The sequence below is a fragment of the Hippoglossus hippoglossus genome, chromosome 1, assembly GCF_009819705.1.
Source record: "Hippoglossus hippoglossus isolate fHipHip1 chromosome 1, fHipHip1.pri, whole genome shotgun sequence".
Lineage (NCBI taxonomy): Eukaryota > Metazoa > Chordata > Actinopteri > Pleuronectiformes > Pleuronectidae > Hippoglossus > Hippoglossus hippoglossus.
This window is the reverse complement of record NC_047151.1, coordinates 23,659,677-23,685,782: the sequence shown is the minus strand read 5'-3', so window position 1 is coordinate 23,685,782 and position 26,106 is coordinate 23,659,677. Positions and strand designations below refer to the sequence as shown.

At 41.6% G+C, this 26,106-nt stretch overlaps 3 protein-coding genes and 1 long non-coding RNA gene across 10 annotated transcripts in view; 1 reads left to right on the top strand and 3 right to left on the bottom strand.

Moving 5' to 3' along the window:
- stox2a (storkhead box 2a) overlaps positions 1–6,411 on the bottom strand; it is a 16,643-nt gene extending 10,232 nt beyond the window's left edge. The window contains exon 1 of the mRNA XM_034599421.1: positions 6,018–6,411. Coding sequence (XP_034455312.1) covers positions 6,018–6,396 — 379 coding nt within the window. The 5' untranslated portion in view covers positions 6,397–6,411. The remainder of the gene's footprint in view (positions 1–6,017) is intronic.
- Positions 4,686–25,866, top strand: LOC117770543. The gene is made up of 3 exons (XR_004615411.1): positions 4,686–4,697; positions 6,364–6,366; positions 25,664–25,866. It is a non-coding gene; the product is annotated as an uncharacterized LOC117770543 (long non-coding RNA).
- casp3a (caspase 3, apoptosis-related cysteine peptidase a) lies at positions 8,414–14,832 on the bottom strand. The gene is made up of 7 exons (XM_034600000.1): positions 14,527–14,832; positions 13,841–13,974; positions 10,671–10,799; positions 10,404–10,579; positions 10,190–10,301; positions 9,862–10,094; positions 8,414–9,828 (listed from the first exon to the last, which is right to left on the bottom strand). Exons 1-6 carry the CDS (start codon positions 14,592–14,594, stop codon positions 9,865–9,867), a joined length of 849 nt encoding a protein of 282 aa, XP_034455891.1. The 5' UTR covers positions 14,595–14,832; the 3' UTR covers positions 8,414–9,828; positions 9,862–9,864.
- On the bottom strand, positions 15,995–26,106 carry LOC117770276 (oxysterol-binding protein 1-like). 7 transcript variants are annotated; one of them, XM_034599558.1, is made up of 19 exons: positions 25,966–26,106; positions 24,895–25,065; positions 24,449–24,657; positions 24,172–24,334; positions 23,937–24,048; positions 23,644–23,842; positions 23,411–23,525; positions 23,227–23,290; positions 22,949–23,116; positions 22,604–22,849; positions 22,213–22,333; positions 21,946–22,049; positions 21,732–21,827; positions 21,326–21,510; positions 21,003–21,232; positions 20,838–20,876; positions 20,598–20,645; positions 19,469–19,507; positions 15,995–18,593 (listed from the first exon to the last, which is right to left on the bottom strand). In XM_034599558.1, exons 2-19 carry the CDS (start codon positions 25,026–25,028, stop codon positions 18,451–18,453), a joined length of 2,415 nt encoding a protein of 804 aa, XP_034455449.1. In that variant the 5' UTR covers positions 25,029–25,065; positions 25,966–26,106; the 3' UTR covers positions 15,995–18,450. The 7 variants fall into 7 exon arrangements, with proteins under 7 accessions (XP_034455449.1, XP_034455490.1, XP_034455467.1 ...); XM_034599585.1 differs by lacking the exon at positions 15,995–18,593 and adding an exon at positions 18,600–19,339 and having other exon boundaries at positions 25,966–26,062; XM_034599599.1 differs by lacking the exon at positions 19,469–19,507.

The following is a 26,106-nucleotide window of genomic DNA, read 5'->3' as shown; positions in this document are numbered from 1 at the left end:
CACACACACACACACACACACACACACACACACATTTGGATAAATAATAAAATCCAGCCCTGAATGGATTGTTCATGGAAGAGGTCTGAGTCTGTGGCCAAATCTCCATCCTCACCCCTCCTCACCCCTCCTCACCCCTCCTCACCCCTCCTCACCCTCCCTGCTCCAGTGAGGGATGAGGAGGCCCCTCGAACCAGCATCCTTCCTCCTTTGTGTCTCACCTGACCCAATCTAAAGCCACATCCGAGGGGACCCGTTATGAAACTGTGCTTTCCTTCATCATCAGTGCTCCCCCCCGGTTGATTCCCTGTAACTTCCCTGTGTGGACGGCGGCTGAACTCCCAGCAGGAAAGGAAAGAGACCCCCCCCCCCAAAAAAAAGCATCACCCTGAATCGTGTCCGGAGTGGCAGCCGCCGCAGACTCCTGCTGACTCACATGTGTGGAGTGTGAATGGACAGTTGCAGGGACAGAATAATGGGGCAAAGTGAGAGGGCAGGACGGGGGCACGGGCGGAGGAGGAGGGGGGGTGGGGTGGGGGCACGGTGTCACAACCAATCTGCTCCAGTTCACTGATACCAAAGAGAAAGAGAGGGGGGAGGAGGGGTGAGGACGAGAGAGAGAGGGAGGGAGGGAGGGAGAGAGAGAGAGCGACACCGCGCCGGCCATTTTATTTCTCAGTAGTGCTGCAACATCCTTTGTTGCCATGACGACGCAAGCCGATGATCTCATAGCCATTACCTCCGAGTGCCCGTTCCCCTTAAAGAGCCCGCTGCCGGGGACGGGAGAGCAGACAGACGCCACACAGACGAGGACGGACCGTCTGCTGCACGGACGGAGGAAACGCTCCGGCACCGCTGGAAATCTGACGCCTCTCCGACGCGCTCCGTTAAAATACAAGTACGCCAACGGAGGGGGAAACGTGCATCGCGTCCTGACAGTGGAGAGGCTTCAAAAGATATACGTACATGTAGGCCATCGGTGTACGGGGACCACAATTCAATATTTGCTGCTTGAAAAGTCCTGGTTACGTTAAATGTGAGGCATTTAGAGCGGATATATACGATTAGCTTATTCATTGAGTAAACAATCGGCAGAAAATGAATCAGCAAGCATTTAAATAATTTATCGAGCGTTTCAGTCATTTTCCATTCACTGGTTTCACCTTCTCAAATGAACAAATCTGCAGCTTTTCCTTGACACACGTGGCAGTGAATGAAATGTCGGAGTTTTTAAACTGTTCATCATATTTGACGACATCGCTGTCGGGGACCTATAGCTTAAATTTTTCACTATAATCTTTAACGCTCATTGATCATTTGAGAAAAATATCCAGCAATTAACCTGATGCTAAATATAATTTGTACGTTGTAGCCCTGGAGGAGATTAATACGATTTATTATTGATGTGCTCCGCGTTGCTTCGGTTTACCAAGCGTCACGGTCTTAAGAGTCCATGACCTAGTTAGGAACGAGACCGAGTGTGTAGCTGCAGCTCTGTACCTGGCCGCAGCTGGGATTCGAGCTAAACGCTAACACGGGCATGCTAACACGCTCACACCTGCTGATGTGTTAGCAGGTTCAAGCATGCTAACATTTGCTAATATAGCAATAAACACAACATGTAGCTGAGGCTAATGGGAATGTCAGTAGTCATAGAAGTATTTTGATCTTAAACTTGAAGCTGGAAAAGTCCGAGGACGACTATAGCTGGTAGGATTCATCAAGTACAAAATGTAATGGCAGTTCATCTTATCGTCATTCTACTAGCTTGCAATCTTTTGATGATACAAATACCAACGTGTTAGCATGCTAACGTCTGCTAATTGGCATACAGTGCCACACCACTAGCTGACATTGATGACGCAAAAACAACATTGTGTTGTCTTCATGTTGTGTTCAACAAATGTCTTTCAGGTGCAGTACATCAGCTCGGAGTAAAATCTAAAGCAGGTTGGATGTATGCGAACAGAACATTACGACGTAGCCTATGAATTTAGCTTACTATTACCGGTCAGAACCTTTATTTCGGAAAAAAATATGAAAGTAAACCCTGCATGCACGATAAATCCTATATATTATTATACTCTGTTTGTTCCAGCTTCTGAGATGGACAAGTCACACACAACAAATTCTAATGTGTGATTTTCGTTTTATATTGTTCCGTATTTTGTTATATTCTTAGTTTTATTCTATTTTGATAGTGATGTGGACCTGTACTGGAATACAGCTGAATATATGAACATAAGGACATCAGGGTAATAATATCCTGCTGTGTGTGCAGTTAGCCACTATGAGCAGTCCAGCACTAACGGATGTGTGACCTGTAACAACCTCAGCCAACCTCCACTCTCTGCTGGTGGTCTGCCCTCCAGTGGAACATCTCTGAAAACACACCTCTCCAGGCCAGAAGGCCAGACACTGAGCGGAAAGACAAAAGCACAACAAGCCGACTATAACACATCCTGATCTGACATTAAGATATACGGCAACAAATCTCTCCGCTGTGTCTAACATTTCCCCCGATTCTCTGCTGGGGCCCTCCCTTTCCGTCCAGTGGAGCAGTCAGCTATGGCAGGGAATGCGATGCAGAAGTGTTTTCCTGCACAAATGTCCCACTTTTCCTTCCTCGGGAGCACACACTCCTCCCAGTCCTTTGTTTATCGGCTGCCCAGCGGATACAAAGTCCCTCAGTTAATCAGATTGAATTGTCAGTATTAAAAACACACACTTTGTTTCCACACAGTTGAAAATCCTCAACTTGTGTGTAAATGTATTAATCCAGCTAGTTTTTTGGGGGGGTCTCGGCCCGGATCTAACATTCTCTGGCGGTTTGGTGGATAATCCGGACGAAGTGAAACTGCAGCTCTTGTGCTATGTGTGCAAACTACATTTTGACACCACAGCTAAGACAATTATCCACACAACTTCCACGCAGTAATGGATTTCATGTGTAAACTTTTATCAATTCTCAAGAACATATTTATCATAAGAATAAAAACTGAAAACATGAGACTTCTTGATGCTTTAAGCTGAACGAAATCCACAGCGATCTGACAAACAGGTGATTTCAAGGAGGCAAAATGGTTCAAATGTAACTGCCAGTTAAATTCACACAAGTTACTAATAAACTAAAGATTTATTACCCAACCTGGTCGCCGCACAAGTGAGTATGAAAAACACCTCCTGGCTGGTACATGCAATGCAACACAACAAAACCACTTTTCAATATTGCTTCTGATCCAAGCAGATTTCTGAGCTAATATCTATACAAGGTTATGGACCTACTTGTGGAAAAAAAAAACACAACAGCATATAAGCTGTGTTGGTTTAGGCATTATAGAGTCTGGTGAGTTATTAGCTATAAGACAAACATTCCAGAGCTTATCGGTGTTTGCTTCAGTAGTGTCTGTGAAGCGACGCCACCTCCTCTGATGGATCGACACAGAAAATCTGCTTCACACCATCACAATCTGTTTTAAGATTCACTTTGGACTATAACAGACCATAAGGTAGAGCAGCTCAGAGGAGGACATATGATAATGTACACAGAGCCATAGAAGAGTTTAGGAGTGTGCACCATGTTTTGCCTTCGCAGACGGAGACACAAGTCCAAACTGTCAAATCTAAAATTCCTGCTTGAGAGTAATCAGTTTGAATTATTTATAGATGTGTAACAGCACTTCACCTGTTTGCAGTGCGATGTGTCTTCAACACAACACTGACACACAATCACTCATTATAAAGTTCTTATGGTTTTTATTTGGAGCGATGCAAGACCAACATTCACTTTCCTTTTTGCTCAGTTTTGGTCTGCGCCAACTCTTATGAGAATGAACTTCAGCTGCTGAACGCTCTACTGAGTTTACCAGCTCGTCGCTAAGAAACAAAAACTTCCTGCTGCTGCCAGAAACAGCAGCGAACCCACGAACAAACAAAACGATGAGCTGAAAGATGCTAAAATGCAGAGTTCAGGGGAGCTGCAGAATCTGGTTATGATTTTCTGTGACTCTGCCACAACAAGCAACACACTACACAAACCCATTGTTAATATTAATACAGGCATTTTATATAGTATACGTATACTGCATTTGCTGCATGAAATAACCTAAAACTGTCCTTCTGCTAAAAAATCCTAGCAATTTTACTTTTGTCCCCTCCAAATGTGGGGCTAATGCATTAATGATACAAAAGCAGGGCGCTTTTGTTTGAATGCAGTGTGTCAGTCAGCTTCGTACAATGATCAATAGACTGAACAAATAAGAATAACAAATGTTTGACTCCCTCATCTTCATCATCCCTCCTTTATTAATATATGACCTAATCCGAAATCATATTGTGAAACAGATATAAATAAGATGTGATCTATGATCCATGACATCTGCATGCCTCTTTCACACACACACACACCCACACAGATACAGAAAGTTGTGAGGCCAGTATGATGAGTGCAGCGGTTAAACTCGCTGACAGACTCAGGTCGTCCAAACCTGTACGAGCACATACGATGAATTACGGCCTTGTCAGAAGAGGATGAGTAGGATCGTGGGAATGTTGAACTTGCATTAGAACTCAGATCAAGACCTTGAACAAAGTGGGTGAGATTAAAAGGTTGGATGCTGCCTGAACTCATATCATCATCAGAGGGACTCCTGTAATCACCAACAGACACGGGATATTATATAAAAAGAAAACCTCCGGTGTGTCACATAAGGTCTAGTGTGGATCACCAGAATGAACCAACAATTAAAGAGGTGCTGTGGCATGAATCAACCAGCAGAACTCTCAGGAAACACAAACTAAATACGTCAAAAGAAGGAGTTGAGATTATCAAACACAACAGCATCACAAACTATGACAGAAAAAGTCAGCAAGGATGAAATGTAATGAGCTTAGAACATCCATAGCTGAGGCCTGTGCATGAAAGCTCCACAATAAGCAAGTGAGTGGACCTTGAGCTGTGTGTTTTGGGGGTTTAACAATGAGAAACTGCAGGAATAAGAACAGTGGTCACATGTTCAAACTGTTAAAACAAGGTTCTGATGGACACCAGATCTGCATCAATTGAAAAATCCAATCTAGAAACTGTTTTTTAAATCAGTGTCAGTGTAAATTATCGCGTTTCCACTTTAAATTGCATTAATTCGTTCTTGGCAGATTGTCGATTGCACCTGAAAATGATTCCAACGAGGTATCCAGATTATAAATTTGAAAAAAACATGCAGTTACTCTATCTATAGTCCATATTGATATTTTGATTTGAGGTATTGGAGGAGAAAAGGTTGGATCTGAGCATCTCTTAGTGACAGATACTGTTTATAAATATCTTGGTTCATGACTCGTCTTCATGAGTAAGATGAAAGTCATTAGCCCGATGTTCATGTCACATTATTGTAAAGCTCTTCTTACAAGTCTGTGTCTCTGATGTTTTGGACGTACTGCAGAAAGTCCATCAATGCACAGGACTAAGAAGTAGATAATTCACTCAGTGATGCTGTTTTCATTGTTCCTTTATAGGACTTTTCAAGGTCAGAAATAAGAACTTCAAATTCGATTACTAGTCTCATATAAGTCAAGAGTCAAACCTACGGTTGGAGACATTATATCCAGAGAATGAGGTGGCTCGACAGTGACCAGAGTTAAAATGTTGCCTCAATTATTTAGTCTATTCCCTACAGATATCACGGTCATGTAACCTGATCATATCTTTTAACATACTGCATACACAGAGGCAAAGATCTACTAATTTTGACTGAATTTTGACTTTTGTTTGATTTTGACCTTTGACTCATTCTGAATCTCTAAACTCAACAAAATAGAAAAACTAAACTTTGCCTCCATCCTGAGAACAAGTCAGACTTGTCCAGGTCTCAGAGTTCAGCCTGTATCACCCACACAGCTTCCATCATGGCCTCTAAACAAACTTCTTGAACTTTTCCTCAATGCCTGTGCAACTTCACACTCTTACCCTTGTCCCAGTTGGTTGTACTGGTGCTGTTGTTATTCCCACACATACCCACCCATGCACTTGATGTCAAAGCCCAGTGGGGGCCTCAGCGTCCTCCTGGTCCAGCCGTTCCTGAGCACCTGCAGATGAGCCTCTCTGCCCTGCACCAGCAGCACATGTTCGTCCAACCAGCCGAGGAACAGGATCTCAGAGAGGGCGCGCGTCAGAGCCTGGTTCCAGAAATGCTGCATGTTCACGGCCTTGAAACTGGCGAAGACCTCGTAGCCGGTGCGATGCTGTGAAGTAACCGAGAGCGGTGGTGATGATGATGATGATGATGATGATGATGATGGCGAGTCCTCTTCATCTTTATTCTCCTCTTCATCACCCCTGCAGACGCGGGACAGCACCAGAGCCAGAGAGTGAGGAGCGATCTGCAGGAACTTCTCCATGAACGCGTCAGAGTTTACACCCCCCACATGGATCCTGGTCCTTCAGGAGGGCGCAGATACTTTTTATTTAATCCAAACACTGAACCTGATCTGAGTAAAACTTCAGGAACAGAGAAGCAGGTCAAAACAAAGTGATCCGAACCGTGCAGCGCGACGTCTCCAGCGTCAGGTGCGATGCGTGAAGACAGAGAAGAGAGAGAAGTGGGAAACATGACACGAGAGAGAGAGAGAGAAAGAGAGGGGGGGGGGAGAGAGAGAGAGAACCAGGATCCAGACCTGCTGCAAAACACTCAACAGTGCTGCGTTCACGTGTCACTGGTAAACTCCCACTTTACACCAAAGTCAGCCTATTTTTTTTTCTGTCAGAATCTAAATGCAACAGTAAGTTCAACAACTCAGAGGGTTGTGTCAACACTGATATGTAGAAATAAATGTAGAAACACCTGCATGATGCAATGAAACATCAACTTTGTCCCAGAGGAGAAACTTAACTGCACAGAGTGTAAAACATACTCTTGTTGTGTTATTACACTGATGTTCATTAACATGCTCTGTCCCAATCAAATCAATCAATAAATAAAACGTGATAACAACATAGAGTCGGATATTTTATGGTTGTTGTCCTAAAACCCTAATAGCTACAGGGATTGGAAGTTTTCTGCAAATACTGTGATGCATTGCATGTATTGTGTATCATAAACACACACACACACACACGTAATATATAATATATATCTATCTTTAAATTGTATAATTCGAATTTCACCTACCTATCTATTTATTATTGTTATTTATTCCATGAGTGTTAATTGGCAGAAATCAAGTGACATAAAGTGTTTACATGAAGTCAAATCTGTGTCAGCTCATTAGCGCCTCCAGCTGGAAGAACTCACACATTAACCACATAGTAAACTCGATCATAGACTACAGAGCAGCAACTATTAGTCAATTGTCGAGTGAGTGAAAATCTATTATTTTCATCATCAATTAATCAAATCAACAAAGTCACTCTTAATTTATTTTTTGCAAAAATTACATTATTTTATAGTTGATATATATTTTAGGTTTTTAAATCTAAAGAAATCTCAGTTTTTCTGGTTCTCACATTATTGTGCATTGAATAATTTTAAGTTTCGGGAAAATATTCAATGCATAGATTCTAGATTATTATGATAAGCATTTTCCCTGTTTCCGAATATTTCACAGTCTAGTTGATAAACGCATAAACTGCAACATAATTATACAAATAAGAGCATGGGATTAATATTGAAAAACTGTCACATTGTTGGATAAGAAAGTACATTTGAAAATACACAATAACAATGAATTATGTAGTTACGTAAGTATTGGACATGAGATTCAAAGAGGGGTTTCTTCAGCGTGGTTCGAACCAGGTCAGTGTTCGCTCCAGTAAATAAACACTCTAGTTTAAATATCAGTTGCCACCGTGCCACAGGTGGTCTATAGATAAATCCACCAATTAAAGTAACATTATATCTCCTCATACAAACAACTATCACACAATATCGTTAATATAATCAGGTCAGCTGGACATGATATACTTGTGATTGTGTGTGATGCAGATTGTATCTAGATTATATTCTCAGCATGAATAGGGGTGAAGAAAATGAATGCATGTCACGCTCATATTTGGTTCTGAGTGGAAATGTCTTTTTAATTGGTTGTATGTGTGTTGACCACGGAGGTGTCAGCTGTGATTCTTTGTGTTCAGGTCTATCCAACGTGTAGTAAGTGGCTTGTTTGTGGAGGCAGGTTGAGGTAAAGAGCTTTGGTGCGGTGAAGGAATCCGAGGCCCAGTTTTATTTGGCCCTGGGCCTCAGGACCTGGTGGCCCAGTTCTATGCCAAATCTGGAGTAATCCCGCCTGTTTGCACTTGTGTACACAAATAGACCCTTTGCAGTGTTTGTGAAGGTTAAGCCTGAAAAAAATATACAAAGAAAACACCCCTGACGTTCACTTTAACTTAAATAATGTAAGTTTCTTATAGTAACAAAAGTCGATGAAAAGTGGTCTTTATTCTTCAGGAAAAACAAAACAACAACCACACAGCAGTGACATTACATAAAAAGAAGAAGAGTGAGATTCATAGCAAACTAAAGTAAATTCAAAGGATTGGATTGTCTAATAGCACTGGAATATTATTTAAATGCACAATAGTTTTTCTGATGGTTTGCTGCATTAAAAACTGTGATTTCAGTTAAAAAAAATGAGCAGGACCTCGATGACAACTTAGATCAAATTGTGCCCAGTTATACAGTCACTCAATCCTGATGGTTACATATAAAAGTTTGACTCAGTTTTACAACAGTCCACTGGAAATTATTTTGAAGAAGTCAGAAAGTATCCAATTTGCCATAAAGTATAAAAAAAACCCCCACAAGAAATAAATAAAACACACCTGAATAAGTAATGAAATAAGTATCAATTACTCATCATATAACAGCATCTGGGAGGTCGACTGGCTTTACTCATGTTTGCTACGAAGAAGCTTGTGTCCCCATATGAAAGGACAATCACAGGCAACTGTTCAAAGAAATCCATGTTTCAGAAAATAGATAATGAATAATATTAAGAATTGCAATCTTAAGCCTTAACACTAAAAAAAAAAACCACACACACACACGTGATAGCTTACTGGGTGCTCCTGAATGTGCCACACAACTTTATCATTTAATGTACCTATGGAGTGCAAGTGACGCCTTCGTTCAGGCTCCACACAGCCAGACATGACCTGAAAAGTTTTCCTTGCGAGGCTGTAATGTGAGAATGCAATTGTCCGAGTCAGTTGCTCAAGACATTTTCCAGAAATGTTCCTGCGATACAGCAGTAAATGTCCGGAAAACTCTAATGGATGTAAAACTGGAGGAATACAAATATCTCAGTATGAAAAAGAGGAGCCATTCATGTAGAAGACACCGCAAAGATATAAACTTGGAAAGAAAATGAGATTCCACAGAAATGACCCCAAATGACTGACCTAATGTACGTTCATGATTAAACAGATATAAAAAGTCAAACTTCCTATCAAACTGGCTCCAGATATTAATTCCCTGAAATGTTGTACAGTGTAAACAGCAAAGAGGCATCTACTGGTAACAAACTGGGAATTACACGGCCAATTGTCTTATTACCTGCAAATTTTCACGATTTTTAAAAGGAATTCAAATGTTTTTATTACATTATTGTTTTAAAAATGATATTTCAAGCTTAAATGTGTAAAAAAAAAAAAAAGACGTGCTGCTGAGAAAAACTTTCAAATTCTGTGTTTTTAGAAAAGTGCAGTAAGAACCTTGTAATCCCAAGTTTGTTGAGTAAAAGCAATTTAGCATCACATCTGCTCTGACAGATTTATGTAAACGGAGGTTTCAAGAGATTTTCAGTCAGAATGTGTAAACTTCACAAGCACAACCCTGAAGCCCGATGAAGCTCTGTGGTGAGGAGATGACATCAGCGGGAAAAATACATCTCTTTCGTCAGCATTGACATGATGCACGGGATCTGTTTCTTTGCATTAAAACCTGGTGAATTGGAGACGGACACAAACTCTACTGCCACCTTGTGGTTCACTCGTGTCATGATGTGCTGGAGCTCCAACTCCTTTCCGTACTTGCTGATCATTTCGCACAGCGACTGCATGAACCAGGAGCCGGTCGTGGTGTTCCTCCACGAGTAGTAGCCTGGAAAGAGATGAGAGATGGAAGATATCAATATTTTAAAAAAAGGAGACAATACATGTGCAAAAAGATTTGTGTGTGAGTGTGTGAGTGTTCACCTGGGGCTGTGGAGAAGGCGTAGAGGAAGTCAGCTTCCACGGGGATCTTGATCACACCATCGTCTACACTGTCTGTTTCAATCCCTCCATCCAGATCAGTGCCTCTGCAAGCCTACTCCACGTGCACACCAACACAACAAGAACCGGTTACAGGTTACATACTTAAAGCCGGAGGGAAGCTGAGAGGAGATGAAAGCAGGAACAATTAAAATACCTGTATGAAGAAGAGTTTGGGTTTTCCCACCAGCGATTTGACGCGGTCGCCTCGGAAAAGCGACGTGAGGTACTTGAGCTCCACTGAGCCGTCGGTACCGAAGAACACGCCCTCGTCTCCGTGACTCAGCAGGACACACACGAGCGAGGCCGAGGAGCTGTGATCTTCCTTTGATACTGTCATCCAAAACATGCACAACATTCAATTTATTTTGAAAAAAGCTGACGTGAAAAAGGTAAATGATGTATGTAGAGCATATGTACTTACCAGCAAGTAAAACCTGCTTCAGCTGCTCGACTGTCTGGTCGTTGTAAACCTTCGCTTTATATCCCAACTTGGCAAAGGCTTTCATCGCGTTGGCCGCATCTACGTCTGTCCCATTCCGCTGATTCATGCCTGATGTAAAAAAAGACATTGTTCTGTTTACTTACAAATACAATGAAAACACATTTACAAAGAAAATGCTAATGTAGGCAGTTAAATACAAAGCAGATATTGATGTAGTTTTCCATAATATTAAAGGCCATGCACACCTATTGTACAACAGTCAATTTAAAAAATATTTGGGCTAATTAGACTTTGCTGATCTCTCTGTGGGAGTCATCTTAGATTCACAGGTGGGATAAATGAAATCGGAACCACTGACTGCCCGTCAAATGATCGTAATGATCGGGTCCTGATGGCAAAAGCACGGTCACCATCGACTTTGGAACAGCCAGCAGGATCCACCTGAGGATCTAAGGCTGCGTGCAGGCACATAAAGGGTCAACAATTCTGTGATGTTGCTTGGGGCCAGACCCCGACCTGCTTTAAAAGTGATCAGTAAAATCTTCAAATCAATTCTAAAACAGTCAGGGAGAGAAGCATGGATGGGGGAGATGTGACGTTGCCTTTTAAGACGAGTGAGAAGCCGAGCTGCTGCGTTCTGAATTAATTGGAGGCAGGAGAGTGACTTCTGGATTACGCCCGAGAAGAGGGCGTTACAGTCGTCCAGTCTAAAGAAGACTAGTGCATGAATTACTTTATATAATAGATTCATTATCTATTTGTTAAATTGCTGCTGTCGGGCAGGGTATTTTGTCATTGCACAGACTCACAGGTCTAGTGTCTGTGTTTTGTGAAGTGAAAAGCAAACCCCACCTGCAGCTGGGTTCATTCTGATAAGTACATAACGTCTGGTGACAACACACATGAGTCCGACCTGATCGGCCAGAAAAAGTGAAAACACCAACACAGGTGTAAATAACAGAATTAGTGATGGTTGAATTCCATTTGCTGCTTCACTGTCACGACATACTTGAGTCACTGTTATGTAATTAGTTAATAACACACTTATGCTAACAGTACATAATTTATGATGTATTAGTTAACACTAATAACATACTAATCCTCATTACATGATATACTATTACTTGACAATCCACAGACACAAGTAATTAATAATTAACTTTAATAACATGATATATTATTAGTCAAAACTCATAGCATACTGTCTACTTCCTGGATGTGACTTTTATTTAAAGCCCAACACTGCTGTATTATAAACAAACCATTGCTTCCAGGCCACTGTGTGTCGGGGGATTGAACATTTCTAATATGTCGTGTACAGTAGCTGTGATCACCTGCCCTGTCTGTGGGAGTGAGGCTGTGGAACAACTAACTAGCCTGTCACACGAATATTTTTAGCTGTTCAAATAAATTCCATGTAGCTCTTGGAAAGACGACCAGGGGAATTCTGAGTATGCAAAACTCAATTAAGGCAATAACCTTTTCTGGGTGATCAGCTAGAAAGAATGAAAAGAACCTGACAGGCTGATATTTCCCCCGTTCATATGTTCTTCCTCTTAGAACATCAAACTGACTGTTGTTGAACAAGCAGTCATGTGTGTACAGTTTGTCCTGCTAAGCGAGTTTGTTAAACACAGCTCTGATGCTCTAAACACTGAGGACAGACTGAAGCTGTGTTTACTTGAACTGAAACCCAAGGTCTTCTCAGCCAGACGTTACAGCCTCTTTCAGTATGAGCAGACACGGCTCTTTGAGCTCAGGTCGCAGAATGTTCCTGTTTAGAGTAGACAAGGACTCAAGGTTTCACACTGTGTCTTGCTGCTCGGCACAAACACTCCCCTTCTACAGTCCCTCAGGAGGCAGAGGCAGACATGGTCTTTCTTCACAAAAAGATTATGAACATAACAATACATGTCACGGACTTCTACCTGTACACCGTCATCTTAAAGCAACGACATCAGACTTTGAAGAGGAACCAAATAAACCACAGATATGTGACTGCAAGTCATTTGTGAAACCTCAACTTCCTTATCTGATACTGTAAGTTCACAGCCTAAGTTATTGAAGTGTATTGTGTTGTAAAAAAAAAAAAAAGATGAAACACAAGAATTATGTTGCAACTGCCTGCTTGTTGTCATTCTCTACTACAGACTTTACTGCCACTGGTCTCAGTTGAACATTGGTCCCATTGAGATAGTGAGTGTAGCAGCTGGGCTTTCAGACCAAGATGTCAGGGGCCACAGGTTCAGTTCTGACCCTTTGCTGTGTATCTTCCCTCACTCTCTCTCTCCTCCTTTCACACTGAAATTCTGTCCTATCAATAAAGGCCATGCTGCCCAAAAGATATCTGGAAAGAAAGCTGTAATGGAACTCACACAAGTCAAGACCATGTTTGTTGGGTCCTGGTAAATACAGTAGTGTTGGAGCAAATAGTTGCTGAAGGAGAGATAAACAAATGATTACAGGTTCGCCTCCTCAACTACAGTGACCCACCCACTGCCCAAAGACTGAACCCTGGTGTTCAACCTAACCGAGAACTTGCTAATCAACAACCTGCACAGTTAAGAGCCAATGACACCACGGCTTTCTGACTTGGAAGTGCTCGCACCAAACTAATCCACCATATCTAGGAGACCGAGTGGGAGACGCTCATGTACACTAACTGGAAACTGGAGACGCTACAACAGAGACAACACAGGAACGTCTAGTGACAGCGAACACCTAACTGCTACTCAAAGTTTAAACAGTGTACATTTGAGGCCCTTGACCCATTAGCTTAGGCTGACTGGTCACTTAAGACTAGCATTTCAAAATGGGACTTTCTAAAGCCTCAATGTGTCTTAACCTGGATTGACACAAACCCTGAACCCAAAATAAAGGGAGAATGACTAAATTTAAGTAGAAATACAAGAAATTAACCTGAATTTTTATTGATGTTTAACATTTTCTATACTGACGATTTAGATCATAAAAATAGCAATCATAACAATCATGAGAACCGAACCTTGTGTCTCACAAAGGTTTATTTTGTCTGGAATTTAAAGGACCGTTGGGCCCTGGTGGACATATGTGCTCTTCCTAGAGCCATTCATCTGAAAAGAAAACTAACCACAGCTCTGCCAGAGTCAGCACCAAACCTCAGTAATCACCTGTTCTCCTATCGAAGTTCTTGTTGTTGATGATGATGCACTGGCCGATGCTGGGGAAATCGAGGCTGTATCTGAAGCTGTGGGGTTGGGCCTTGGCGTCCACTTCCTCCGGAGCCGACGAGGACGCCTCTGACCTGAGGGACAATAAACCCACCAGTAGTTACACAATCAGTTTCAGACAACAACAAGTGTAGGACCCACGTCTCCCATGAGACTTTCCTGTTTGCCTGCACTGCCTTTTATTAAATCAAATAATTACACAGACAAAATTGCAAAACAATGTCCCAGATAACCTGAATTCACCCTAATGTGAAAAGTTATAATGTGTAACTAAGGTTTAGTGAATTCTGGGATAAAATGTGTTTAGTTTGTCCAGTTTGGGCTACTGTACAAAACATGGCGGCCTCCGTAGAGGCTCCAGATGTGAATTAAAGGGGCTCGTTCTAGGGTAAAGAAAACAACAATTCGTACAATTTAAATGATTAATACACATCAGTAGGATTATATCATATCCAATAGATCCATAGTCCTACACACTGGAGCTCTAACCGGTTTGCAGGCTCGCACACAGCAGCTGGAAGGAGGTGAAACGCGGTGAGAATAACAAGATGAGCCGTAACATATGGTCTCATATTAGCTTCCTCTGCTAACAATAGACAAACAGCTAAGTGGCTAAACGAGCTCACCTCTGCCCGTCGCTTGTCTTCGCGTCCGTGGAGTCTTGTCCCGCTCGTCCTGCTCCATTCGCCGACATGTTTCCTCGCTATCGGAATCAGACACTGAGGTGAACTCCCGTGTTTGCGGTTTTCAAACAGTCTGTGTTCCTGGAGACGGAGGAGGAGGAGGAGGAGGAGGAGGCAGCTCCGCCCGGCGCGTAAACAAAAGATGATGGCGTCAAGAGCAGAGCACAAGACGCGCTTGTTTATTACACCCACGCCTCCCCGTGCGAGAGGAGACTGACTCAGCACTAACTCCACCCCACTGGTAGGGTGTCTCAAACACTGAGTTCAGATATGTCTTTGTTTCTTCTTATAGTTCGTGTGTTCAGTTAGCTAACAATAGATGTTGTTCTAATTTTATTTGTATTTAATCACAACACAAGTGGGGGAAATCAAACTCAACTCGCAATACTGAAAATAAACCCCCCACGTGTTTCAGTTTTATTTTGACAAGAAATCCCCCAAAAGTCCCAGAGGAAATGGTCAGACGTCCCTGATGTTTACTGATATTCTAATGGGGAATATCCTTTTTTCTTTTTCACTCTCCCCTGAATAAACTCAAATGAATCCCACTCTAGTGTTTATGATGCATGGTCGTAAACCTCATGTGATAACATTACAAATCAGATGTTGTCCTACAAACCTTTCGTCTAACAAGAGTTGGAGAAACTATACCGGCCCCGTTACTTATATCAGTATATTCATAAATGTTCATGTTTCCTTATAAATATGCACAAATACCAGCAACATCCTCATGCAACCAGTCTGTGCCAGTAGTTAAAGGTTCATGTCATGTACATAGCTCCCTTTGTTTTTATATTTTACTTTTCACTTGCTCTTTTGTTTTCTTCTTTTTGACCATCTGCTGCTGTAACAAGTGAATCCCCCTAGTGTGGGATCAATAATAAAGTATTATCTTATCTGATTGTTTTCCCTAAACTAGAGTGGAACAAGATATGGCATTAAAATTCTGCTTGAACATAAATGCATCCGTTATCAAATTATTTAACTCTCGGGAATCACCCATTCTGATATTTTTTATGTTCAATTGGATGCAAGAGCTCGCCTTTGTTATAAAGCTACTTCTGAAAGCTACTATCATGTATTGTTAAGGCAAATCATTGTTTAAGTCCACAATTACCCTTTTATATAGCCTCTCTACTACAATAGTCATAATATTCATCACATATTGCGTAAGTACATGTATGATTTACATTTCTACCCTGATCAGATGTTAATTTTACATATTGTTTTTCTGCAAGTATTGTAGGACTTCACTGTGGTTAAACCATAAACTGTATATAAAAAGGGTTAAACCCAACTATACACTAGTTCAAAAATATATAAACAGGTAACATCTGCTTTATGAATCCCATTAACTCACATGAGCTGTTTTGTGATGCGTTTAAATAAACAAAAACGACAGAACCAGAGATTTGCACTTCATCTCCAAACAGACTTTAATATTGTCAACCTCTAACACAATCCTGCTAAAAACTCAATTAATGGACAGAAAAAGGGTGAAATCAATGCCTTTCAATACATATGTATATATATTTTTTTTACTTATGAACATATGTTTTGAACTACTGCACACGGTTTAGGAAAAAGTTTCTGAAACAAACTCACAAAGTCTTCATTAGCGGACACCAACAGCTGACTGTTTCTCAGTTAAATCAATTGGGGCATATTAAGTAGCTCCTGTACTGTACTAAAGTGCAATAACACCTTCAGTCTCTTTTGTGTGCGGGAAAAAAATGACTGGAAACAATAGCAAGAATGAAAAAAAAAGGTAGAAACTTAAGAGTTAAAACATAGAATGTGATAACAGGGCTAAACAATTAAGACCAATGGTTAAAAATTAAGATTATATTGTATCAAAAGAAGACTGAAAAGAAACCATAATCTCTATAATTGAAGGGACATAATGTAGAATCAGGACATCTACTTCAATTTTGAGTAAAGCCAAAGTTAAAAATATAAATATATAAAGCTATCCTATGTGGAAAAGGATGATTTGTGGTAATGTGTTGCAAAGCTCAGAAAAAGAAACTGTATCCGGATCCGAGTAAATAAAAATGACAAAAGAAAACAAATTAAAAGTGCATCACTGCCCTTAGATTCTCTATCAACAAAACCAGTTAATATCACAGTTACTTTACTATTTCATATATACACATAAATATTTGCAACATCATGATTTGTGATCTTCATTTTGAGTGTTCCTCCTTTTTAAGTACACTTGAATATAAAATGAAATTCAGATTTTCATCCACCAGACAGTCCTTCCACTCCAGTGACAAACAGCAGCAGACACAAAAACAGAATTCAGAATTTGAAGTTTGAGTTTGTTTTTTTACCTTCACACTGTCCTCATATTTCATTTTGTGCCATTATGAGTGTATCAATGCACTGAGGCACTGTTATTGCTGTCTGTTCAACATCTTCACACACAAAACGCTAAAATATCAAGATTAAAGCTGTGATCATTAAGTTTGACGGAAAACCAGGAGGACCAAAGACGTTTGCCTCATATTTCACATCACTTCACGAATCATCAAGCACACGGCTCGGTGTTAGCGCTGAATTTAATCACCTAACATTCAAATTGTGAGCGTCGACATTTACTTTGAAGAGCAGAAATGAAACGGTTGATTCTGTTATTAGCAAGAAGCCGACTTGTTAACACGCTTGATCCTAAACATTAAGGATTAGAGGGTAAATCGAATACATTTTATGAGACAATACGATGAGGCTGGTGCATTTATGGAGATCGTTAACAGCTAGGCAAAAAAAACAAAACAATAAAAACAAACAAAAACAACAGGGCTGAAACTCCTCCCCCCCCCCAATTTCTTGCAAATATTAAATTTTTCATTGGTACCAATACAAATTAGCATGATTACACAACAATTATATTAATTTATATGGTATTTAAAACAACAAATAAAGAATAATTATTATTCAATGAATTACTCTTCAAAAAGGTAAAAAAAAAACCTGCATATAGAATGAAATCTAAAGCCAATAAAGACTCAGAATAAAGGATTCTTAAAACAAACAAACAAACCAGACTTTATCGGGCCAAATTACCGTGAGAGCAGGGGCATTATCGTCATGAGCGACTTTCACGTCTCTCAACCACTGTCATGTCTTTTACACTTATTACTCAGCGAGCGATGTGTACATGTCGTTTACCTCTAGAGCTGTAGCACCACAATTCCCCATATAGTCAAAGGCAAACCCTGTTACATTATTGTTGAAATATGACAAATCTACATCCTTTGGAAAACAAAATCACTCTTTGTCAGAACCACCGAAGCATTTCAATCCAGATGTGGTCGGAATCTGGTGTCGGGGAATATCCACTATGTGAACTATTAAAGATGTCGGAGTGGGATTGAACTTTGACTCCCGGTGGTGCTGTGCTGGGGAATATGCAATAAATTCTACGTTAGGACAAACGTAAGGAATGCACAACAAACAGAAACACATTTAATAGATGTTAGGTAGTGGCTCACTCTGTCTAAGCAAACCTTATAAATAGTAATGCCGTCTGGATGAATGATGCCTGACATTAGTGCTTCTGAGGAAACACTGAACCCTTAGTGGCCCGTGGACTGAGAACAAGTAGCAGAAGAAGACAAAGATAAGGAGAGTGTTTGAGAGGCAGTGAGAAGGGTTTCTGAGCACTGACTGACCAGATGCAATGTTACTACAAAGCTCAATGTGCAGTGTGTCTACATTGAGGTGATCGGTTGAAGCTACAGACATTAAAGAAAGTTCGACGTCAGGCTCGATTCCACACTTTCAGCCGATGTCAGGTAGGTCTCTTCTTACCACCTTCTCATTTGAACACCGCTGAGGGAAAACGGGCCAATTCTGCGGCGATTAGAAGATGTCGGGGCAAATGTCCCAACCGCCTTGCTCCTTCGCCTCCCAGTAACCCCCCTTGTAGATGTGCAAGGTCTCTCCGGATACAGGGTCATCGATCTTCTCAAACCACAGTGCTTGGTGGTTGTCTTGATGGGCACCTGAAGGAAGAGAAATGTCTTTTAACAAGATGGAAGGGAGCCACTGAGCCAAGGCAACATATCACAGCCTAAAAGAAGCCGATATGCTCTCAGATGGTTCAATAACAAATAGCGATGAACAAGTCTTCAGATGCACCTTATTTAAAGCAAACACAGGAGGCAAAACTGGTTTGCACTAGAGCCCAACAGATATACAAGTCGGCCGATAGTATCTGCATGAGCATTTGTTTGCCGATATGGAAACTTTTATTTTACTGAACAGGCCGCAAAAGATCCATATCAGCTGGGCTCTAGTTTGCACTTGGCATCATGCGGAGAGAGCGGGGCTCACAACTATAGCACTAACCTCCCGGGACCAGGGTATTGTGATCAGTGTCTAATAGGTTACTTCTCTAAATTACAGTATTACAAAGCTTGGTTTATTCTACATAGTCTACCATTAGTGACATCTAGTCTCCATTGATAGACGCTTTCAAAACAAAAAGGAACAAAAGAGGGACAACGGGGATCGGGACTAATGTTACTTGCTTTTGACTGGAGCTCCATTAGCACCGTCCTTGCCTTCCACTAAGAGAGAGTCAGTTGCAAAGGGTGTAAGGAGGAAATGAGGGAGGATGAACGATCTATTGATAAATAAAAATCTGGATTCTACTAAATCACTAGAAAGTCTAAGATAGCTGCACTGTATGTAATATCACGACCAGAATACTTGCTTAAAAAGGGGAGGAGTGATGGTCCATGAGGGGCTGAAAAAAGAACGAAGGATGAAGGAATGAATGTTTGGAAGTTACGGAAATAAAAAGAGTGGCTACGATCGGCAAATGAGCAATGACACAAAAGTTAAACAGCCAGTGAAAATGTAAGGGGCTACTTGCATGCAACAGGTGTAAGAGGGGGAGAGTCCTCTGTGTCAGCTGAGCAACACCAGCACAAAAAGAAAATGTAAATTCCACAACTCAACAGAATTAAATCCACACCAATTTGTTGTTCGTGTACATTTTGAAAGTGCTGTTCGTGGCATCTTAAGCACAAGAGACAAGTTTCTATTGTTTGTGATGAGTCGACTGATCTGTAACAGTTATTTTGACCATAACAAAGCCAGTTTTTGATCTTCACCTCATGCAACAATGACATTTGTACCGTTTCTCTCAAATAAAAGGCCCCACTTCACATTAATTGTGCCACAAAGTGTAACTTCGCTTCTCCTGTTCAAGTTTTTTGTAACTTCTGTTTATACTGACCAGCCCTTCGCCCATTGTACCATCATACAATACCTTTTAATCTGCATCAATGAGGTTGTGTTTTTTTCTGCATTTGTTTGTTAATAAGTAGGATTATGCAACAAAAAAAAAAACTATCTCTACAGATGAAATTTCATGGAGGAGCCTATTCAATTTCGGTGCGGATCCGGGAATTTGATTTCACTTTCTTTAACGGTGTCAGATGGGGCGTTTTAACATTTTCGTTGATTTCTCTGAGAATAATTTGTCGATCTTGGTTCAAACAACAACAACATCTATGAGTGTGTGCAGATCCTGATAAAGATCCAGATCTAGTGAATCTAAATGTGGTTTCATATGGGGACTGGCAGATGTACGCAGTAGTGTAGATGCCATTCAAGATGTCATAAAACTAATAGACAGTTTTATCTAATCTGACTTAGATAAGAAGTAATATAGAAGCCAATGTAACTGCAAACGCTGTTCAGTGCTGCCCTTGGATGTTTGAAGGAAGTATAAATTTAATGATATAAAATGGCCGATGACCTCTGTCGATATGTAACATAACTTTGTCCACCATGAAGAAGAACAGTTAAATATTCCTGACTGTGTTGCTGCTCCAAATAGCGACTTGCTTCTTGTTTGAGTAACTATCACGTCTTTAGAACAGAGAATCAGGCGTCTGTGGATATACTGAGGTCATTTCTTTCTCACAGTGTTGTTAAAATGCCACTAGGAGCACTGTTAAAATGTACATGTTATGTTTAACCGTGGTGATACTTGCTTTCATCAGAAACCTCACTTGCTTCTGTGCCAGTCTCCTGTGCATCAGCTAAATGAAACAAACGAATGAAGGGACAGTAACATGTGAATGAGAAGTTACAGACATGGCGAAGATATTAACCATAGCACCTTCTTACATCACACACACACAAACACAAACAGGTGCGTGTGTGTTTAAGATTCTAGAATAAACGTGAAGTGTAGAGCTAGGGTGGGGAAAGACTAAGCCAAGAGTACTTGCTTTTCAAGGGTGAGTCATTGATTGAATCCTCATTGACAGCTTAGGGTTGAGACAGAGACAAGCAGACAAAATATACCGAGACAGACAAAGTGGACAAAAGATGAATGGACAGAACAACATTGGACAACACCAAACAAACCCAAGCGGCCATCTTTCTTTTCCTACCTTCCTCAGGTGAGCAGACGGCTTTAACAGCTTCCCTCTCCCTTTCTCTACGGACCGTGCGCTGCTTTTCTTCTAGCCTCTGTTTCTCCGCGTTAGCCTCGTCCCAGCGGCCGTCCTCCATTAAGCGCTGGTCAGGGCGTCGTCGACTGTCTGTTGGCGCCACTCCCTCCTCAAGTTCATTGAGAGTCAAGGCCAGTGTGGAGAAGAAGTACATGCTCTCCGCTCCCTCTCTGGAAAGTCAAAACAATAAAACGATCAGATGCACAAAGCCAACCTACAGCTCCATTTGTTTAAAAGCACTTTAACTAAAACCAGAAACTTACGGTAAAGGGTTCTTTTTCCAGATTTCTTTGGCTTTGAGGGTCTGATACACAGTCCTCTGTTTGCCCTCTGTGCCGTTCTCCCCTTTACTGCTCTGCATTACCCGGGAAAACTCCATCTTCTCGTCCCATGTTCCTGAGAGCACGTAGTGGGCCTTTCCATCCTTATCCGTTACTACTCCGGTTACCTGAGAGAAAAACACAGCCGTCAGTTATAAATGTAATATTAAAAAATGTTGACAGAGAGCAGCGCATGACGTGCTTACTATCAGGGTAGCTCAATAGTTTCTGAGCAAAAACGTAGTAATATCTAACTTTTCGTATTTCTATTTTCTTCTAAACTCTGGTTTTACATACAGGAAGTTCTATACCGTAAAAGAAAAAAGACAAAACACATGTGAAAACCCACCTTTCTTGGTACATCTCTGGAGAAGTAACTGTAGGGAGCAAACTTGAGGTGGCAGCGATCTCCTGTCTTGTGGTTCACAACATCTATCTCCCCTGACTGGAGGCACAGAGCGGAAAGGGACAAAATGTTTTGCTGTCTGACGACTTAAGTAAAACATTGTGGTGCACGAAGGCATCTATATCATTTAGTTGTTTTTAAATAATTTTTGAATTACCTGATCGATCCACAGTTTCCCCACAATAATGTTGTGGACTGTTGTAGTTACTTTTTTCCAAGAGTAGTGATTGTTGCTCTTATCAAACAAACACTGGATAGAACCTGGGAACAGAGATGGAACAATGTTACATCAGAAAGTGTTTTTCCCGGTATAACTACAAACTGAAGGTATGAGCTTTTAAATGAGACTTCACAGAAATATGAAAATTATTTTAAGATGTACACAGTGACACTGACTAATAAACAGTTGATCACATTAACTCACCCAGGGGCATGATCGAGAGATATTTTCCTCTAAACTTGCTGGCCAGACTTATTTCCTGTCTGAGTGTCCAGCCCTTTTCAGAGAGGGCATGATGAGCTGCAGCAGGTGGGTGGTGACTCACCTGAGAAGAGGCGAAGAGTGAAGTGAGACAAGATGTAACAAAGGCAAAGTCAGTCAAAGGCTTGGAACTAGTCACGAAAACAAACATGCCTGTTAAAACACTACAGCCATGTTTATTTTTCAGAGGCGGATTATGGTAAAACATGAATGTGGTCTTGTTCACGGAACTATTCAAGACTTTAAATCGCAATTGAAACAGTTAGAAACAGCAAAAATAACTTGTAAACTGTAGCTATGTTTCGTTGTTAGTTGGGATGTTATTTCATCATACCTGTTCACATAGGGAGCGGTAGCCGCACTCTCTGAGTCGATCGAGCTCAAAAGTCTCTCCCAGCAGTGGATTGAAGGGTTTCCCTGTGCGGTGGACAGTCGTGGAGTAGGAGGACACTGTGAAAGCGGCGACGTAGCACATCTGCTCTAGAGAACTCTGACATTTAGCACCCTTGTCCAGCAGCTCGTAGTACTCCAGGTCTTCGGACAGACGTTGCAGCATGGAGAGGGGCTCGTTGAAATTTACCTGGCAGGTGCAGGACCACACAGAGAAGGAGTTTGGTTACTTCTGATATTTCTCAAAGAAAAGACACCTTGTCTGTAAAAAAGTGTACATGTTTCTTACAGGCATTGGTATCTTTGAGAGCTCCTTTCCAATGCAATTCTTCATGATGCTCCACAGATTGAGGTAATAGTTGGGCTTGTCAGGAATATGAGTCCGTCTTTGTCGAACTGGCTCTAGCTCCAGAGTCTGAGGAGACTCCGGATTAGATGCCATAGACAGTTCATCAAACTGAAGGAAGAAAAGGAAAACATTGTTGAGGGCAAGGTAACTTTGACATGATGACAAGCAGAGAAGTGAAAACAAATCCAAACTTGCTTGTAAAATCAAACTTAACACACATTTACAGACTGATCGTCAATCCCGGTCTCACTGCTGAACCCACTAAGATTACTGTTAGATCTCCTGTGGAACAGAGAAACAAGACAACAGATATTTTAAAAACTAAAAAGAAATAAAACATACAGAGAAGTTTTTAGATAAACAAAATCACTGAGATTTGAAAAATGAAAGAAAGTAAATAACCTGTGATACTTGGGGTCGGCAGGGACAGTAATAAACTCTGCAGGATCTTCCATAGCATCAAAGAACTCATTGTCGTCATCCTCGTCACTGGCATCTCCCTTTCCTGAAACACCGCCTAAAGTGAAGACAGACGGTGACAGAATGAATGACTTTAAGGCCAAATTGGTCTCGGAATGGCAGAGGTGCATGTCATGGTCCAAATACAAAAGTTCAGCTGGGGTAGAGCACCCTACCTTTGTTACCTAAGGCGGGATTGCTGAATGAAGAGGGGAGAACCGTAGCTCCTCTGAAAGCTCGTTCCAAATGGTTGTGCTGTTTGGCCAGTTGCTCCAGAGTCTCCTCCAGCCGTATCCTCTGGTCTCTTTCGGTCGTCAAGGCCTTTTGCCAGCGCTTGCTGTGGTTCTGGGCCAGGGAGAGGAAGTCTCGACACGCCTAGGGGAGCATGCAAACACAACAGTAACATGTTAGGGAAAGAGCCAACAACAGTGTAGTGTGTTCCTACATGATTCACGCTGGGGCAACATACATTAATCATGGCATTAGAGGTGATTCGGAACAGTGTGGCCCTCTCTGTGACTTGTCTGATCTTTTCCCCCATGTCGCCTCCAACACGAATCCCCTCCAGTTCTGACAAAGACCTGTGTGTTTAGAAGAGAGGAATAAATGAAGGGACATGCACATCAAATATTTAAATTACTGTCACTCCTCTTTCTGTTGAATAATCCTTTCTAAAGTGGTCAAACTGCTAAGATAACGGATACCTTTGAAGGGCAGACCCATGCTTGACAATGAGATCGTTGCAGGTGGTGAGGTCCTCCACCTTGCTGCCCATTGTTCGCAGTGTGGACTGGATTTCTGAGTTACGGCAGCCGCCACCCTGTCCTGCGCTGGGTGGAGCTGTGGGACAATCGTCACCGGAGTCGTCTGAGGAAGAGGACGAGGAAGATAAAATGACGAATTTTGCACACATAGATGCTGCTTCATAAGCTGTAGAGGATTTTCACATTATGTCTCCCATCAACGTTTCTGCTCTCTCACCAGATTCGGCCTGCATACGGACGGCCTTTGCTTTGGCCAGCTCCAGCGCCGTGATCCATCGCTGCCGCTCCACCTCAGAGCTGGCCTTCAGGTGGTAGGTTTGCGCTCCGCCGTTGGAAATGACAAAATTGCACGAGTCCTCCACAGTAATATTGGCTGTGGCCAAGTTAATGGTGCCTCTGCATGTGTGGCCCATCTCTGCCTGGGTCCTGAAGACACACGAGTGATGAATGAATGAAGGACAGTAAAATACAGAGTGTGATATGAGCAATATTATCAAACCATTTCATTTTCTTAAGGCTGCTGAAAATGTGATTAAATTAGGGGAGTTTAGTGCTGTTTAAATAGAGTTTATAGTTGCGAAATGCAAGTTATAGCTGTGAAACTTCTGATATATTCATTGTCTATCACCAACGCCATCTCACAAGTAAGCAGATACAACTTACCTATAATACGACAGCAGTCCATTGCTCAAAACAAACCAGCGTCTCTGATAACCTTTTATGTAGTTAGTCCATTTGAAGAGCCAACCCTTGTACGTGTCTCCAGGGGTTGGAGTCGGGGGCTTCGGCTCTGACATCACAGCAGCCGGTGGTTTCACTTGGTGAGTTTACAGCCTGAAGGAGAAAAAACAAACAAACAACCCATAAGATCACATTCATATTTGATCGTTAAACATACTGCTCCGTCTCATACATGGAATGTGTGAACAAACCGGTCTGATGACACATGCATCTATAAGGAAATTGGCTCATTACTGCCGAAAGCTATTTGACTTGACTGACAAGGTCATTAATGTCATCTTATCATAGCATGAATCAATCATTAGCAAAACAAGGAATAATGTCGTGTCAGCTTGGTAGATTTTGGAAGAAAATAGCAAACGTCAGCAAACTTGAATTCGTATTAAAAGCTAACCACGTACTGTTTGAAGCAATCAGTTGAATGTATAGTACAAATGTTAAGACTGAAGCTTGACAACTGTTGTTTACTTAACGTCACAGCTCTGGAGGTTACGGAAAACAATATGAATAACTATAAAAGGTTATGAGATTAGCATTAAGCCATGTTCATAATGTCTCTATCGTGGTTCTCATCTCGGATTTAAGTTCGACTCTTCAAATAAAACCAAAACAAACGATGAAGAGCACGAATGACTCTGAGCTGTTTTAGCTAGCGTTTCAAATGCGTCTTACCGAAAACCCCTCAAAACAGAGACCACTCAGGAACGAGACCAGTGAACTGATGCCACTGGTTTCATGTCCGCGTCGCAGCCTGGATATCACGAGGAGGAACAAGAAGACATTTCCAACCTTAGAGAGCTGCTAACGCCGTCCGTGGCTAAGCTCGCTGCTGTGCTAGCTAAACAACAGGAAGCTGTCAAACGAAATGACACGTCGAGGACGAAGCGAAACAAACGGTTTTTTTAACTGCGCGACTTTCTCTTCGTCTGTTGGGTTTTTGCACCGAGATTAAAATAAACGTCACATGCGTTCGTGTTACTCCCGGAAACTCACCTTTTCCGTGCGAGACTTCAGCTGAGCATGTCGCGTCGGAGGAAGCGGCCCTTAGCTCGCTAGCTTTTAGCTTGGGTGCTAGCTACTTTGGCTGTGCAACGGAATAGCGGTCGACCCGCCCCCTTAGCCGTCAACTTTAGT